The 15,715-nt window shown below is 38.9% G+C and overlaps 1 protein-coding gene across 2 annotated transcripts in view; it reads left to right on the top strand.

Annotated features, from left to right (window-relative positions):
* The window catches only part of LOC121521474 (E3 ubiquitin-protein ligase TRIM9), a 99,286-nt gene that overhangs the window by 59,182 nt on the left and 24,389 nt on the right, over window positions 1–15,715 (top strand). For both annotated transcript variants that reach the window (XM_041805491.1, XM_041805490.1), the window contains exons 4-5: window positions 8,763–8,873; window positions 13,300–13,453. In XM_041805491.1, the coding sequence (XP_041661425.1) occupies window positions 8,763–8,873; window positions 13,300–13,453 (265 nt within the window). The remainder of the gene's footprint in view (window positions 1–8,762; window positions 8,874–13,299; window positions 13,454–15,715) is intronic.

The following is a 15,715-nucleotide window of genomic DNA, read 5'->3' as shown; positions in this document are numbered from 1 at the left end:
TTAGTCTTTAAATGAAATACATTTTAGTTTTAGTCCCATTTTAGTCATTTCTGTCCTTTTTAGTCTAGTTTTAGTCGACAAGAACTCAAAACATTTTAGTCTAGTTTTAGTCCATAAAAAGCCCTCACATTTTAGTCTTTACTTTTAGTCCAAGCATTTATTTTCTTGTCTAAATTTGGTACCAAATCATGGTACTGTGTACACACCCTGCCATACCTGGGGTCCCTGCTTTCTACAGCTGAGAGGCATTAGAGCCACAGATGTATTGCATTTTGACAGATATACCCACAGCGGTGAAATATCACAGATTTTGAATGTCCGATGAAAACTACATTACATTTTAGTCTAGTTTTAGTCATCTAGACGAAAACTAAACTTAGTTTGTGTCAGTTGTAGTCATCACAGATCTATTTTTGTTGGTTTTAGTCTTGTTTTGTCATGGAAAGAAGGCTGACGACAAAAATCTTTAGTCATAATTTTAGTCAATGAAATTAACACTGGATACCAGGACAAGTTCTCTATACAGAGGCTTTTTCAATAAAAAACAATGGTGTTTAAATTAGCTTATATTGGGGCTGACATTTAAATACACACATTTAAATATATATTATCTGCATGTTGTAAGGGAAAAAGAGAATGTCTTTTTCTTTATTAGCCACAACTGGCAAGACGCATCTGAAATCTCAAATGATCTGTTTACAATTTTAAGTTGCATTATGGGTTACGAAAGCTACTTTTTTAAACTAGAGGCAGAACACATGAATAAATAACACAATATTTCTAGCTCCACTGCATTTAAAGCCATTGTTTTATTTTGAAAACCCGTCAGAGTTATCTGACAGTTTTGTAGAGTGCTTTTTAACCCGAATGCCAATAGGGAAAGGAGGAAAAACTACAAAAAACATGTCAACAATTCTCTTCTGAATAAAGTCTTTAACCTCAGACAACCCTCTGAAAAAGTGAAGTTTCATCCACTCCAAAATCTTTTCTCTTAATGGTCGAGTGGTCCTCACAAATTCAAGAGATAAAAACACACACACATATATTGTGGTCTGAGCCATAATCCATCAGCTGACAGATTAATCTTCATAACTCACTAACCCATAAAGAAGAGAGCGTGCATGTCTGTGTCTGAGTCCTTCTATGAATGAGATTATGGGTCATAAATCCTCAGTTATTGAAGTCGGAAGCCAATACTGTCATTTCATTTCTTTGTCAAACCCGAGGAGCCATTGAAAAGGAAGGTGGGAAAATAAAAGCATAAAAAAGTAGACATTTAAGTCAATAAAATTCTATAGAAATATATAAAATTGATGAATGAGTTTGAAAATCTAAAACATAAATAGATTTGACATACAACATCATAAAGTAGGAATCTCTTGCAATTCAGTCATCCACAGGCGGAGGTCGCTGCTCACTGAAAGGACCAGTAATGTCAAAAAGGTGGGTTCTTCCTCAGAGGCAAATCCAACGAAAAACTGGAGTGCACGTGTCACTTTCTGCAATTGGAGACACAGACAAAGAATTTTTAAGACTGCAGCACCAGGCCAACATAAAGATTGGGTTTTCAGAGCTAATAAAAATGAACAAAATCCACCCGGAGTGTCACCCTAACCTGACCTGGAAACTGCTTCAGAGTGGGACGAAAAGGCTGCGGGTCTCATAAGCCCCATGTCTGGTATCTGAAATCTGGGCTTGCTTTAACATGTTTATATATTCACACTCTCTAATTCATTTGAAATGCATGTGGAACGTATTGAAAAATCGTCTCTGGCCTGCAGAAGTGTGTGGGAGAGGAGCTGACTGCAAATCTCAGGGGGGACTGAAAGAAAATTGAAATAAATGTTGAAATTTACTCAGGCTTCACGCTTCACACTTCATGTTGTTTACACACCAGATAAGAGCCGGGCTCTGGCAGGATGAATTGAAAAGCTGATTTTGTCTCGGTGAATCATTCAAGTGTCTGCATTAATTTTGCTATAGGTGAATTCTTGCTTCATGGTAGTGTTACGGGGATACACAGAGTCAAAATCCACAAATTCTCCATTTTATTCCTGGAATGACCTCAAATAAACCTGTGATTCCTCCATTACCTGTCAGAATTATAAATCCTAAAGTAGATCTCATTACCTAAACCTTTTCAGAGTCTCAACACCTGATACATAAGTATAAAAACCCACAAAAAAGTCATGAACACACCTTTGTTTACTAGTTTAATGCACATCTTTCAGGATGTTGTAATTCTACTGGAACTTATACATGATTGTATGCAACATCTTTAGCTTGTAAGCGACAAAACAAGATAAAATGTGTATTTAAAGAATCTTTTGAACAAAAGACATAAATTCTGAAAACACTAAACATTTTGAAATTTGGCTAAGTGGTGGAATTTAAAACTTTTTTGTGTTTATTTTTGTTCTGTCTTGAACTTAGACCAACTGACTTACTGTGTGAAAAAGACATGCTTCTGATTTTAAAGACGGAACTTTGAGTGATCAAAGATTATGGCATTAACTTAACCTCAGAAAAAGGAATATGTTATGGATTGAAAATAAAATGAGGAAAAGTTAAAAGGGATTTTTACTGACAGCACAAGGTTCAGATGATTTTTGCATGTCTGCTGAGCTGTCTGTGAGTTTTCCAAGCTGAAATATGACATTAAGGTGCAGTACTGCCTTGTCTTACATCATTGTACCTGCAGGGAGACACCATGGCAAATTGTTAACTAAAAAAATCCATTCTCTAGTGACCAACCTTAATAGGTTGTTTGCAGTCACATGATCCTGAACATGGCGGTCAGGAAGTTGGGGAAAGCCATTAAGAATGTTTGGAAAGGTAGGAAAGTTAGTACTTAACAGCTCTAAATTGACTTGTGCGCTGCAATTATCATTAGAGTATTTCTTCAGACATTAAATACGATCCCTTTACTTTCCATCAATGTCACAAATAATCACCTCTGCCAAGGAGGTTATGTGATCGGGTGGGTTTGTTAGTTAGTTTGTTTGTTAGTTTGTTAGCAATACAACTCAAAAAGTGATGGATGGATTTTTATGAAATTTTCAGGAGATGTCAGAAATATCATAAGGCAGAACTGATTAGATTTTGGGAGTGATCTGGATCACCGTCTGGATCCAGGAATTCTTGAAAGGATTCTTTACTATTGGGAGATAGGGCTAATGGTGGAGGTCTGGGCTGTTACCCCTTTACACCAGGAGATGGCGGACATGAGTAACTTCAATCCCAGCAGCATTTTGGGTGTGTTTCTATTTAAAGTTTTGGTGTTTATAGAGTTTGAAAGACGCACACCCGGTCGAGGAGACTATTTGGAGCATAACAGAGAGAAAGACAGGAAATTGTAGCAAGAATACTCACAATGCTGGGAGGAATAGAGGAATATTCACCCTCTGCCATGACTTCCAGTCTTTCCGTGAGACCATGGGTGAGACTGTCAGTGCATCTGTTGGCACCAGCAGGCAATGCTTCCACCATGACAGTCCACCCATAGCGAAGCCAGTGCTTTGCCTCACCGTGTCTCCACCCCACAGCGGAGGGAGTAATCAGATTTTGGGACTGATCCGGATCACCGTCTGGATCCAGGAATGTTATTTAAGGATTCTCACTATTAGGAGATAGGGCTAATGGCGGAGGTCTGCGCTCTGTGAGTGCTTTTGTAGTTCACTTCTGCAGACTTTCTAGCATCTAATGTTATCTATCCAGGAGTCTTGTACTAAACTAAAAGGCTTTATATGAAACTGTGATGTACTAGCAGCCAAATAAACCTTGTATGGTGAGTGACTGGTTAAGGCAGGGGTTCCCAAAGTGTGCCGTGGGCACCCTCAGGGGGGCACGGCATCATGACGGGGGGGGTGGGGGGGATAACAAGGCTAAGCAACACCAGCTTATATTTTTAGCTCTGCAGAAGAGGAATAGTTCATATATGTCACCTCAGATTCAACAATATTATTGCAGTCAAGCCCAACACATTGTCAGAATTTTAGATTGGAGCAGAAAAGAAATACCTTCTGATAGGCAGGAGAGCCCTGGCCACACTTCTTTTTTGTAGCATCCTTACTATGTGAGATGGGGTTAATGAGTTAAATCTTTAAATTTGGACATTAAAAGTTATCTGAGTGGCAGTTTCACAGCTGCACCCAAGACTGGAAAATATCTGTAACGCCAAAGCCCACACTGAAACTGTGGCAGGACTGAGAGTCCGATTTTTAAAAACCTTTTAAGGCGTTGTTATTTTTACAAATTTCTCAGGTTTTATGTAAATTCTAACAAGTAGTAGAAGTTTTTGTTGACAAAATTCATGACCTACAGTGTGTTTTTCATACGTTTTATATTTTTGCATGTTGATATGTTTGGTAAGGGGTGGGCCTGAAAATTTGCCAAAGGGGGACCCAACGGAAAAAGTTTGGGAACCACTGGAATAAGGAGTGCTGTTCAAGAGTCTCCTGTTTGAGTGCCAGTTTCCGTTCCTCCATTCTTCATTATTTAATCACCTTCTAAAAAGCCAAACTGGTACCAAATAAAGAGCAATTTGGGAGCCAAATGAAGCGTACTTAGGATATACTGGTTCACAAGCACGGAATAAACCTTTGACCTTTGACCTCCTAAATGTGTTATCATGATTCAGAGTGGAAATTCATGAAAGGTTTGTAGAATATTCCTCAAAAGCCTTTGAGGAATCAAATCCACAAGAATGGCTGGTATGTATGAACTTATAAACATAATGCCTCAGCCGTTTGCTATCATGGGCCTGAACACTAAGGTTTCACTTTTTTTACTGCTAGCTTGTTAGTTTAGTTTTTATTTTCCAAAAATGCTTTTAGTTTAGATTTTTTAGTTTTTTCGTATGCATGCCAGGACTGAGTGAACATCATACATTCGTAAAAACATATTCAAACAGGCTGCTCTTCCCCAATCCTTGATTTATTTAAAGATGATGTTTAAGTACAACTCTAGAGATAAAACTACCACTGTGTGAAGTCTTAACCAATCAACTCAGGCAATTTTACACCCACCAGACTTGTTTGTAGGTGCCAGTGGTTGTGTCAAAGACTAAAACTAAGGATATTTTAGTTAGTTAGTTTTATAAGCTCACTATACAGTATTAGTTAGTTTTAATTTTTTTTGATAAAGCTTAGTTTTTATTTAGTTTCAGTGAACTGAAATGATTTTCAAATTTTAGTTTAAGTTATTTAGCTAAGACCCAGGCTTATTTCTAGGAATAAATGTATCTAGAATAATTTTTACAGTAACTCTTAAAGATTTCAATCCTTTTTTGTGAATGTCCCCATAAGGACAAAGCGCCATCCCGTAGCTCCTCCCATAAATCATCTTAGCTGAAGCATCTGTACACAAACACATTCTCCCTCAAACGGCTGATTGTCTTGATTCTTTTTACACCCTTCATATTTTAAATTAAACAGCAGTTGACGGGTGAATAATTAACTTTGATCTCATTAACCATCAAATAAACGAGCGGGCTGATTAGCAAGACCATCTAATTAACTCTGATTCATTTAGGCGGTCGTTTTGGTAACCGTGTGATTAATCATCTTTGTTTCACCAACATCACTAAACGTCTACTGTCTCATCTTTTGTTTAACCTTTGAAAAGTTTACTTACTCAAAAATACCTTTAAATGACTTTATATATATGTAAGGTAGAGAAAGTTAACAGCATTATTATTTGGAAATGTGATGGAAGTACAATGAGATGTAAACAAATGACTAATAAGGTGGTGACAGTCTGCTGAGGTTCACTTAGCCTTGAACTAAAGGTTTAGACAGCCATCTCTGTCTAATTTCCCTCCTGCTCGTGCTTCAGTCAGCAGATAGCATGTGATGTTTTCACATGTGAGACATTCAAAGAGATGAAAAGTCAGAAAAAGAAGCCCATCTTGCATTGATCTTGTTCTTCTTTTAACGCCTCTGTTGCATCACTTTCTGAAAAAAGGCTTCTGGGCCCTATAGATTTTTTTCATGGGACTGTATATTGATGCCGCCAGCCAGTTTGATTATCTGACACAGTTTTTTCTATGTCTGTTTTACTTGCCAGCATCAATCTCACGTGTTGTTCCACCCGTTCCAATTACCTGAGCCGTCAGTATTTGAACACCAGGTTCAGCAACAACACACCTGGGATTAGGTCAAACAGCACAAACACATTCATTCCTGTGCCCATTTTTACATTAGCTATAACACAAGCTTTCAATCCTTTTCTTTTAATGTACAACCACCTCTGGAACAAAACTTGCCTCCCTGCCGTGGCAACGACCCCGAGACTTAGAACCAGATACTATCTCTTCGATGTCCACCATTGCTGTTGTGTTCAACCCCCGCATATGTTGAGACGGTACGTCCAAAGTTTGCAGCTCACTAAAACTGAGTTGAGTTTAGCCGAGCTGGTACTACATGTGAAAATGCACCAATATACTCCTGTAAATATTTGACTTTTTGCAGTCAGTGCCGGGAGAGATTAGAGAGGAAGCTCTGAAGGTCTTTTTCCTTGCATTTAGAGAATGCACTGCTCTTATCACGGCTGCCACTTAGATGCTTCCACATCATTTCACTGAGACACTCACAACCTTCTGAAGCACAAAAAGAGACAAGTGGAAAAGTGGTGAAATCCACAGTAGCTGCCAATCCAAGCTTTCCTCCCCATCTTCTCCATACTAAAAGCCTGCATTATTCTCATATTAGCACGCTAAATGGTCTCACTCTTTACATCCTGTTCTCCTGGAAAATGGGGCAGCCTTTTCTTCATTCCTTGACCTTGTTTGTACTCACTTCCACCTACACACGGCCGGATCATCTATTTAGCAGTCCTCATAGTTGGAGTCTTTCTTGCCTGCGTTCAGTGTTTTGCCTCTGCCTACTCTTTGGGCTTATTTTTCTTGGCTGTGCTCCATTTGGTCATGCTTGAGGTGAGGGCGGAGAATCCTGTTTAAGTGGAGTGCAGGCAGCATAAGAGGAAGTTGATCTCATGTTAAATCTCCATTAGCTGATTAAGAAACAGCTGGAGGTGGAAGAGATGCTGTGACAACATTTAATCGTTTTACTTAGTGCTGGCAAAGACCCTGCAGATTTTGATTCAGTCATGACAGAAATGTTGTGCATATACGGTGCCTATAAAAATATTCACCCCATAGAACGTTTTACTCCTTTAATTGATTTTATGAATTTATTATCGTCAATATAATTTGACATTTTTTGTCAAAAACTTGCAAAAAGACTTCTTCAGTGTCAAAGTAAAAAGATCACTACACAGTAATTAAATAAAAATATGTAATATAAAATAAGTGACTGCATAAATATTCACCCCCTTCATGTCAGAATTTGGTACATGCACCTATGGCTGCACAGCACTGAGTCTGTATAGATAGGTTTCAATCAGGCTTGCACATCTGGACTCCTTTCTTCTGCAAACTGCTTAAGCTCTGTCAGGGTGCTCAAGGATTGCTTTGGTTCATTGTCTTGCTGGTAAATAAATCTTCTCTCTAGCCGTAGTTCTCTTGCAGACTAGATAGGATTGTCCTCCAGGATGTTCCTATATTTGCTGCATTAATTTTACCCTCTATCTTTATAAGCCTTCCAACATCGGCTGCTGAGAAGCATCCCCGCAGCATGATGCTGCCACCACCGTGCTTCACAGTGGGGATGGTGTGTTTGTGGTGATGTGCAGTGTTTGGAGTCTACCAAAAAGCTCCATTTTGGTCTCATCAGACCAAAGAGCTTTCTTCCACTTGGTCATGAAGTCTCCCACATGCCTTTTGGCAAAATCTAGTCGAGTTTTCTTCGACAGTGGCTTCCTCCTTGCCACTCTACCATAAAGCTTTGACTGGTGAAGAATGATTGTTGTGTGCAGTCTCTCCCATCTCACCTGCTGAAGCTGTCTTTCAGAGCAGTCATAGGTGTCTTGGTGGCCTCTCTCACTCGTCTCCTTCTTGCTCAGTCACTCAGTTTGTGATCTAGGCAGATTTACACATGTGCCATATTCCTTTAATTTCTTGATGATGGATTTAGCTGAACTCTTGGGGATGTTCAGTACCTTGGTACTTTTTTACATCCATTCCCTGACTTCTACTTGTCAATAACCTTTTCTCTGAGTTGCTTGGAGTGTTCTTTTGCTTCATGGTGTAACGGTAGCCAGGAATACTGATTAACCAGTGACTGGAATTTCCAAACACAGGTATCTTTATGCTACAATCACTGAGACACAGTCACTGCACTCAGTCAATCCCCATTTCACTAACTGTGAGACTACTAGCACCAATTGGCTGGACCTCTGTTGATTAGGTCAGCCGCTTTAAAGGGGGTGCATATTTATTTAGTCACTTATTTTACATTACATGTTTTTGTTTAATTTACATTACTTTGCAGAAATCTGTTTTCACTTTAACATTAAACCAGTTCTCTTTTGTTTTGTTTTGGTCAAAAAATCCAAATTATATTGACCCTGATTGATTTACAAAATCAATAAAAGGATAAAACATTCAAGAAGGTAAGCTGTATAAGTGACCGTTCAGGACTGCCTCCTTATGAAACAGGTAGATTTATGTTTTTGGGTACAGGTCTTGACATTAAGGAATTTAAATGATCAGAAGTGTTAACTTCTGCTGCATTACTGCTAACCAACCAACAACTTCGGGTACTTTGTAGATAATCATGTTTTCTTTCAGATTTAAAAGCCAACACAACAGATTCTTTGCTCTTCTTCTATACCTTACCTTCTCTGCTCTATGTCTCTATCAGGTGGTACGTGACCAGATCACCCACTGCACCATGAAGCTTCGTCAGACCACTGGCATGATGGAGTACTGTCTGGAAGTCCTCAAGGAGAACGATCCCAGTGGTTTCCTGCAGGTATGTCAGCCCCTGTAGTGTGCTTTTAAGTATGTTTTAGTCTTTCTTCAAGGTCACTTCATGTCTCTGATTCTGGTTGTGCTTAGATACTGGATAAAGGAAGGTTACAGTCCGCCTTGAGTAAAAAGCCTTCCTTTTTTGGTCAAGTTTTCCTAACTTGATAAAACAATCTTGTGTTGCTGAGAACTTCAGGGTCAGAAATTAGAATCAGAAGTGCTTCATTAATTGCTCAGGAAACTTACAGGTGCTCAGAGTGGACTTTGGTGCAAAGTCGGAAGAAAATTACTACAAAATTTCTTGAGGTATGCTTAACAAGCAAAGGATGAATATGAGGCCTAATGACCATGACTCTTGACCACCAAAATCAAATCAGTTCAACCTTGAATCAGTGTGGACATTTGAGCAAAGTTTGAAGAGAATCCCTTTTGAGTTACTGCGTTTTGAGTTACGAGAAAAGCCTAGATGGATGTTTGGACATGCAACCCAAAACATAACGCCCCCTAGCCCTAGCTATAAGGCAGTGCAGGCCATAATTAGAAATTAAAACTAGTTTTTCTAATTTGACCCTTGGAAATGGCCCCAAACATCCCAAATTTTGCAAATAAATTCAAAATATCAGATATCCTGTTGGAGTTAGAGGCATAGTCCCATGGGGTCTTTTGTAGATCTCCCCAAGCCACATCTGCACACGAAATTTCGTAAATCTTGGTAAAACTGGCTTCCTGCAGTGTTCTGTCAAAGTACAGAAGGTGACACTATAGAGCAAATCCCCCAAATGCAATCGCGATGTCAGGCTGTGTGATTACTTAACTGCATAAAGGACTGACTGCATTTTTGTATTAAGTAGTACTTGAGCTTTAGGTAAGTGCCACTTCTCATGCAAATCTGTGCATATCTAATACCCCAAAGATGGGTGGAAGTGGGAGAAGAAAAACAACAGAATCTTGATCCATGATTACATCAGAGCTCTTGCACCCATTTGGTGCTCAGGCCCTATTAAGTACAAGCAGTTAGTCCGAAAATGTAGAGTATTGAAAAAAATAAAGATATTTGCCTAAGTGCAGAGTGTGAAATGAGATAGAAGAGTACTTGGTGGAGCTCAGTGGAATAGAGGCGTAAGTGTTATCAGGTTGTGGCAAAATTAATTAATTTTTTGGATTTAGTCTCAGCAGGGAAAATGATGAACTTTATGAATCAAAGTCTTTAAAAAATACAACATCAAACCAAAGTTTCCAGACCCACAGGGGTCTTAATGTACGGTTATAGAACTGACTTTCTCTGAAGTATTCCCTACCAAAAATGTAAATGTGAAAGAGGCTGCCTGAAAACATGGTTCCTATTAACATAAGAGGAAAAATGAGCATTACAGGGAGTCTCTGATGTGAAAACCAGAGCAGCCAAAAACAAACTGCAAAGTCAGAGGAAAACACACAAAAACACACACTTCACACAGGATGCATTGGATTTGTTTATTGGTTCTACAACCCGTCTATTTTTAATCGACCTGGCAGGATTGGCTCTCCCATGCTGGGATACTCTGTAGTTAATCAATGATTATTGATCATTGCAAGTTAGGTCAAACAGTAGAGGTCAAATGTGACTCGTGCGCCTGCTTGGAGAAAGATTAAGAATCAAAGTGCAGTGATTTATTCTGGAGACCACTTGGCCTTATTTAAACCCTTAGTAAGTACACATTATAAGTTTTGTTTCCCACTATATCTCTTATTTACTCTTTTGCTTTTCATTGTCACCAGCTTTGGTTTGATGAAGTGATTTTTTTTGGGGGGGGGGTTAAGTATTGGAATGGCTTTTTATGTAGCACTTCCTATAAAGTCTCTGCTGCTGCAAAAAATGAGCGTATTAAACTGTTATTTTGAGATATTTTAAGTCAAAGCAATATTGCAACATCTGCGATTTGTAAATTGCAGCATGCCATATTGCAATTTAACCTAATTTGCAATTATTTTCCCAGCCCTTGTTGGAAGCAGGGATGACAGAGTGAGGAATGACATGCAGGAGAGGAGCCACAGGCCAGATTGGACCACTGGCTGCATTCATGTGGCATGACCTAACCAGTAGACGATCTGCGACCCTTGTTATATTCCTAATCTGTTCAACTAGGTTGCCGTTTTAGCTATTAAAGATCATAGATTTAACTTTATGTTCATCTTATGTAGTTGTTATAAACTTCACCTTCAAGTCTGTTGAGGTGTATTTAAGTTTAATTGGTTGTAGTTTTAATCCATCACAATATAAAACATTAAGATCTATAAATAAACATAAAAGTGCTGGCAGACTATTAGTCTTTGTCCAATGCCTGAAAACAACTAATCTTGTCTGTTCACATTTTGCACAGTGAAAGAGAAGGTCAGTTATTCATCTATTGAGAGTCGATGCAAGGCAAACATCGTCTGTGGTCTTCATTTGTATAATGCCGATTCATGTTTCCAGTCCTGTCTAAATAAAGGCAAAATCCAAAAAAATAATGTTCACATAAAATGGATTTTTTATTTTTAAATCCAGGATAAAAAAAAAACTTTAGTTGTCGAAATTGCAGTACAGGATCAAAACACAATGTAAAGGAACAAATAAGAGTAAAATGAACAATAAAAACTGGGGCTGTCAAACTATTAAAATACTTAATTGTGATTAATCCTGGTATTTCTGTAATCACAATAAATCTCCTCATTTGAAATCCTGCAATGCTGCATATTAAACTGTTCTGGTTTATTTTGGATTTGTGTCTTCAAATCAAGTGTATAGCATTAGGTCAAACAGGTCATGAGGTCAAGCGCTGTCATATAATTGATATCAGTTGATCCCACGCAAGCCCTAAAGAGCTGATGGCCAGTTGATTAGCTCTAAGCACGCAATTGGCTAATCCCACTCAATCTGCCATATTCAAACTGCTCTAGCCTAGCTAAGCTTTGCTGCTCCCTGCTTTTCACGACTCTCCTCCACCCCAGCTCCTCCTTTATTGTTATACATCTGACTTAATCGATGCCATTCTGTTGTCACTGCACCTGCTCTGCTCTGGATTTATCGCTGCTGCTCTCTTCTCTCCCTGGCTTTCCTTGTAGGCACAGGAACGGCAGGAACTTATTTTACATCAGTGTGGCTGCAGGGAGACGCTGCAGTGGCTTAACCTAAGAGCTGAAGGGACAGGAAAGCATGCAATTGATCGTGGTTTTAAAGAAATGCATTGATGATGGAGCTTAGTCATGATTAATGCATTAACTCTGACAGCCCTAATTAAAATATAACCATTGACACAATAAATAAGAGCAAAAAAATCTTTGATATTTGTCTTTTAAAGAAAATGATCAATTTGTACATAGCTCATATGCTTTATGGTGGTTTATATAGTATCTCCATTACAAAATGGACAGTTAAAGATGTTGAAATAACCCATACTTTAGTGCTTTTAAGTGTATAAAATATTAAATTTTAGTAAGGCAAAGGTTAAAGGAGGAGATTGGTTGATTTTGCTTTTACCATCTTCATTTCTGTATGGTCATATGCTGCCCCTGACAGGAAAATAAGATTAAAAATTAATCAGAAGACCACCTATGATGTTAAAATAGATCAAGTTTTACCCTAAGAAGTCACCGTCTATTGAAAGCCTCCAAGCCTGCAGAAACATTTATGGCTGTTTCCGTTCCTCTCGAGTTACAGGAGATTAAATTTAAGCGTCTGTGTCTCTGGTTATGAATCATTTCTCTTTCTGGTGAGAGATAGCGGGAGAGAAATGGAGTAAGGTGGAAGAGAGAGATGAAATAGAGATCAAAGAGACTCCTGAGGGACTGGCACAGACACACATCCCTTTGCCTCTATTTCATCTGAATTTTTTATAAAGTATTGATTACGGGACTCTTTATGGTTGCAAATGCCTAAATCATAACTAGGGGCTTTTAAGGAATCAAAGGTGGATATTAGGGGTAAATTACGTTCAGGGACGCTCAATGCAACTAATCTGAAGTAGGAAAAGGAGGCTAAATGAAGCAATTTACGTTTTAATGCTGGAGGATGAGTCTTTAAATCCTCTGCTCATGTTTTGCCCTTAAAGAAGATAGCAATCATGCTTTTTTTCTGCTGAGTGCAGTTTAATGTAATGTATTCACTTAGCCTTCCCCTTCCTGAGGCAGTGAGGCTCCTACCAGCAAGGGGTCTAATTCTTATCCTTAAATATTTGAACTGCACTAATGCGCGCCTCATTTGGCTTGTCAGACACAATGTAATGAAGCCGGGCTAATGGAGCACAACCCAGAACAGAGGAGAGGAGAGGAGCCGCTCTGCATGCAGGGATGGCACCACAGTAGTTAAATAAAGATACTGCATTGTTTTACTATAAGTGCTGTCTACCTTCTCTGGGTGTGCATGCATATTTTGACCTTTTACTATATTCTGAATATTTATGTGTGTCTAGATCTCTGATGCCCTGATAAAGCGGGTGACATCGTCTCAGGACCAGTGGGTGAAAGGGGCCCTGGAGCCAAAAGTGCGCCCCGAGTTTGACCTCACCCTCACCACAGACTCGCTGATGCAGACCATCCTGCAGCTGGACTTCTGCCAGGGCAAAGGTAAATGCAGGACAGCACACACCTGCCTGCTTAAAATTTGGTTCTGTATTACTGATTTTGGCTCCGTCAATATGTCTTTTATTCTAGTATCTTGTCATTGTTGTTAGGTCGTGGTGTTCTTAATTCATTAGTAATTTTTGTAAGTGCATACCCCTTTAAGTTTGCATTGCAATCTAAAAACCAAAAGCCCAGATTCTACTGCAGGCAGCAACCTCTGGTCTTGAATAGCCAGTGTGAGAGTGAAGATGGAGACAAAAAACAAGAATCCCCTTAAGGCGTCATACTAAAATTTCCCTTTTTATAGCCTCGTTTTGGTCTGAATGGCTCCTGGAAGGGGGTTATCTTTTATAACTCATCTTTTTCATTATATAAAGGCCAAAAAGGCAAAGTGATTTTCATAATTCATGATCTAATTTTAAAATGCATGCTGATACAGATGGAGTTTTATGTCTATATTCTACGTGTATTTTTGCACCTTCTCTCATATCTGATGGATACCGATCAGTGTTGTAATACCACTGGTAATCTTACTATGTATTGAGTTTACACAGTGAGTTCAGCTTTTTATTGAAAATTCACAAACTGTTCTTTTTGATACCTAGAACAAGGATGAATGAGCCTTTAGGGGTGCAGCTGATTTGACCAACAGTAGGCGGACTGTAGTGGTTTGTCAGGAAGCATAAGGCCCACCCCAGCTCTATCCTTTGCCTGTGCCAGGCACACACGAAATAGGGTTGAGGTGGTACTTCCAATATGGCGACTGCCATTGTTTGGCTTTAAAGCACCTTTTCACAAACCAACAGGTGACGTCACTGACGTCACTGTCCATGCATTATAGTCTCTGGTCAACTGGAAGACAAAGTCATAACAGCACTAGTGTTAACCAAAGCATGCAGGAACATTCAAATAAAAATCCAAACTTAACTTTACTTAATTAAGATTACATTCAATTTGACGTGAAACTACCTCGATGACTTATTTGATCATATTCATGGGCATTTTAGGTCCATATCTATGTTCTTTTTATTGTGAACCTCTTCATGATTTTCTTTCTGTAAGAATAAAAAAAATCATTTTTATTTTTTTTATTAGTTTTGTTCTAAGGTAACTTTAAATGAATCACAACCAATAATTTCAACCCTCAGTCTGAAAGTTTTTAAAGTATGTTTACTCTCAAGATTTTGAAGCCATAAAGCCTATCAGATAAATCAACCTTTTTTACTCTCAGTATTTCTGAAAGCTGTTCTCACAGCCTAAATCAAAGTTTTCAATTCGTGTTAATAATATAATTGCTATTGATTTCCTTGCTGTGAGATATGTAATACACGATATGGACAAAAGTATTCAGCCAACTGACCATTACACCAACAAGGACTGCAATGGCATCGTATTCCAACAAATGTGCTTTGATATGGAGTTGGCCCCCTGTTGCTGCTATAACAGCCTCCACTCTTGTTGGAAGGCATTCCACAAGATTTTTGAGTGTTTTTGTAGGAATTTGTGCCCATTCATTCTGTAGAACATTTATGAGGCCTGTCACTGCTGTTGGATGAGAAGGCCTGGCTCACAATCTTCATTCCAGGTCATCCCAAAGATGCTCAATGGGGTTGAGGTCAGGGTTCTGTGTGGGCCAGTCGAGTTCTTCCACACAGAACTCATCAAACCACGTCTTTGTAGTCCTTGCTTTGTGCGCTGGGGCACAGTCATGTTGGGATAGAAAAGTACCTTCCCCAAACTGTTGCCACATAGTTGGAAACATAGCATTGTCCAAAATGTCTTGGTAGTCAGGCAGGTAACGTTCTCCTGTCATCCCATAATCGAGCATCTCTGCCAAACAGAGAAGCATAATTTGTCACTCCACTGAACATGTTCCCACTGCTCCACAGTCCAGTGTCATTGACCCCGCTCTGATTTTATGTGGTCTTCAGCTTTGAATGCTGAGTTGCTGTTGTTCCCATACGCTTCTACTTTCTAATATGACACACAGTTAACTGTGGAATATCCAGCAGTAATGCAATTTGATGAACTGTTATCCATCACAGTATCACATTTGAAGTCAGTGAGCTCTTCAGAAAGACCCATTTAGTATCACAAATGTTTGCCAATGGAGATTGCATGGTTAGGTGATTGATTTCATTCACCTGTGGCAACAGCTCTGATTGAAACACCTGAATTCGATAATTTACAGGTGTGGCTAAATACTTATGTCCAAATAGTGTATGTTTCCTGTTCTTTTTTCCATCAAATCTTTTTCATGAATTG

The sequence above is a fragment of the Cheilinus undulatus genome, linkage group 14 (assembly GCF_018320785.1).
Source record: "Cheilinus undulatus linkage group 14, ASM1832078v1, whole genome shotgun sequence".
NCBI lineage: Eukaryota > Metazoa > Chordata > Actinopteri > Labriformes > Labridae > Cheilinus > Cheilinus undulatus.
The sequence above is the reverse complement of the archived record's forward strand: the minus strand, read 5'-3'. Positions and strand labels throughout refer to the sequence as shown.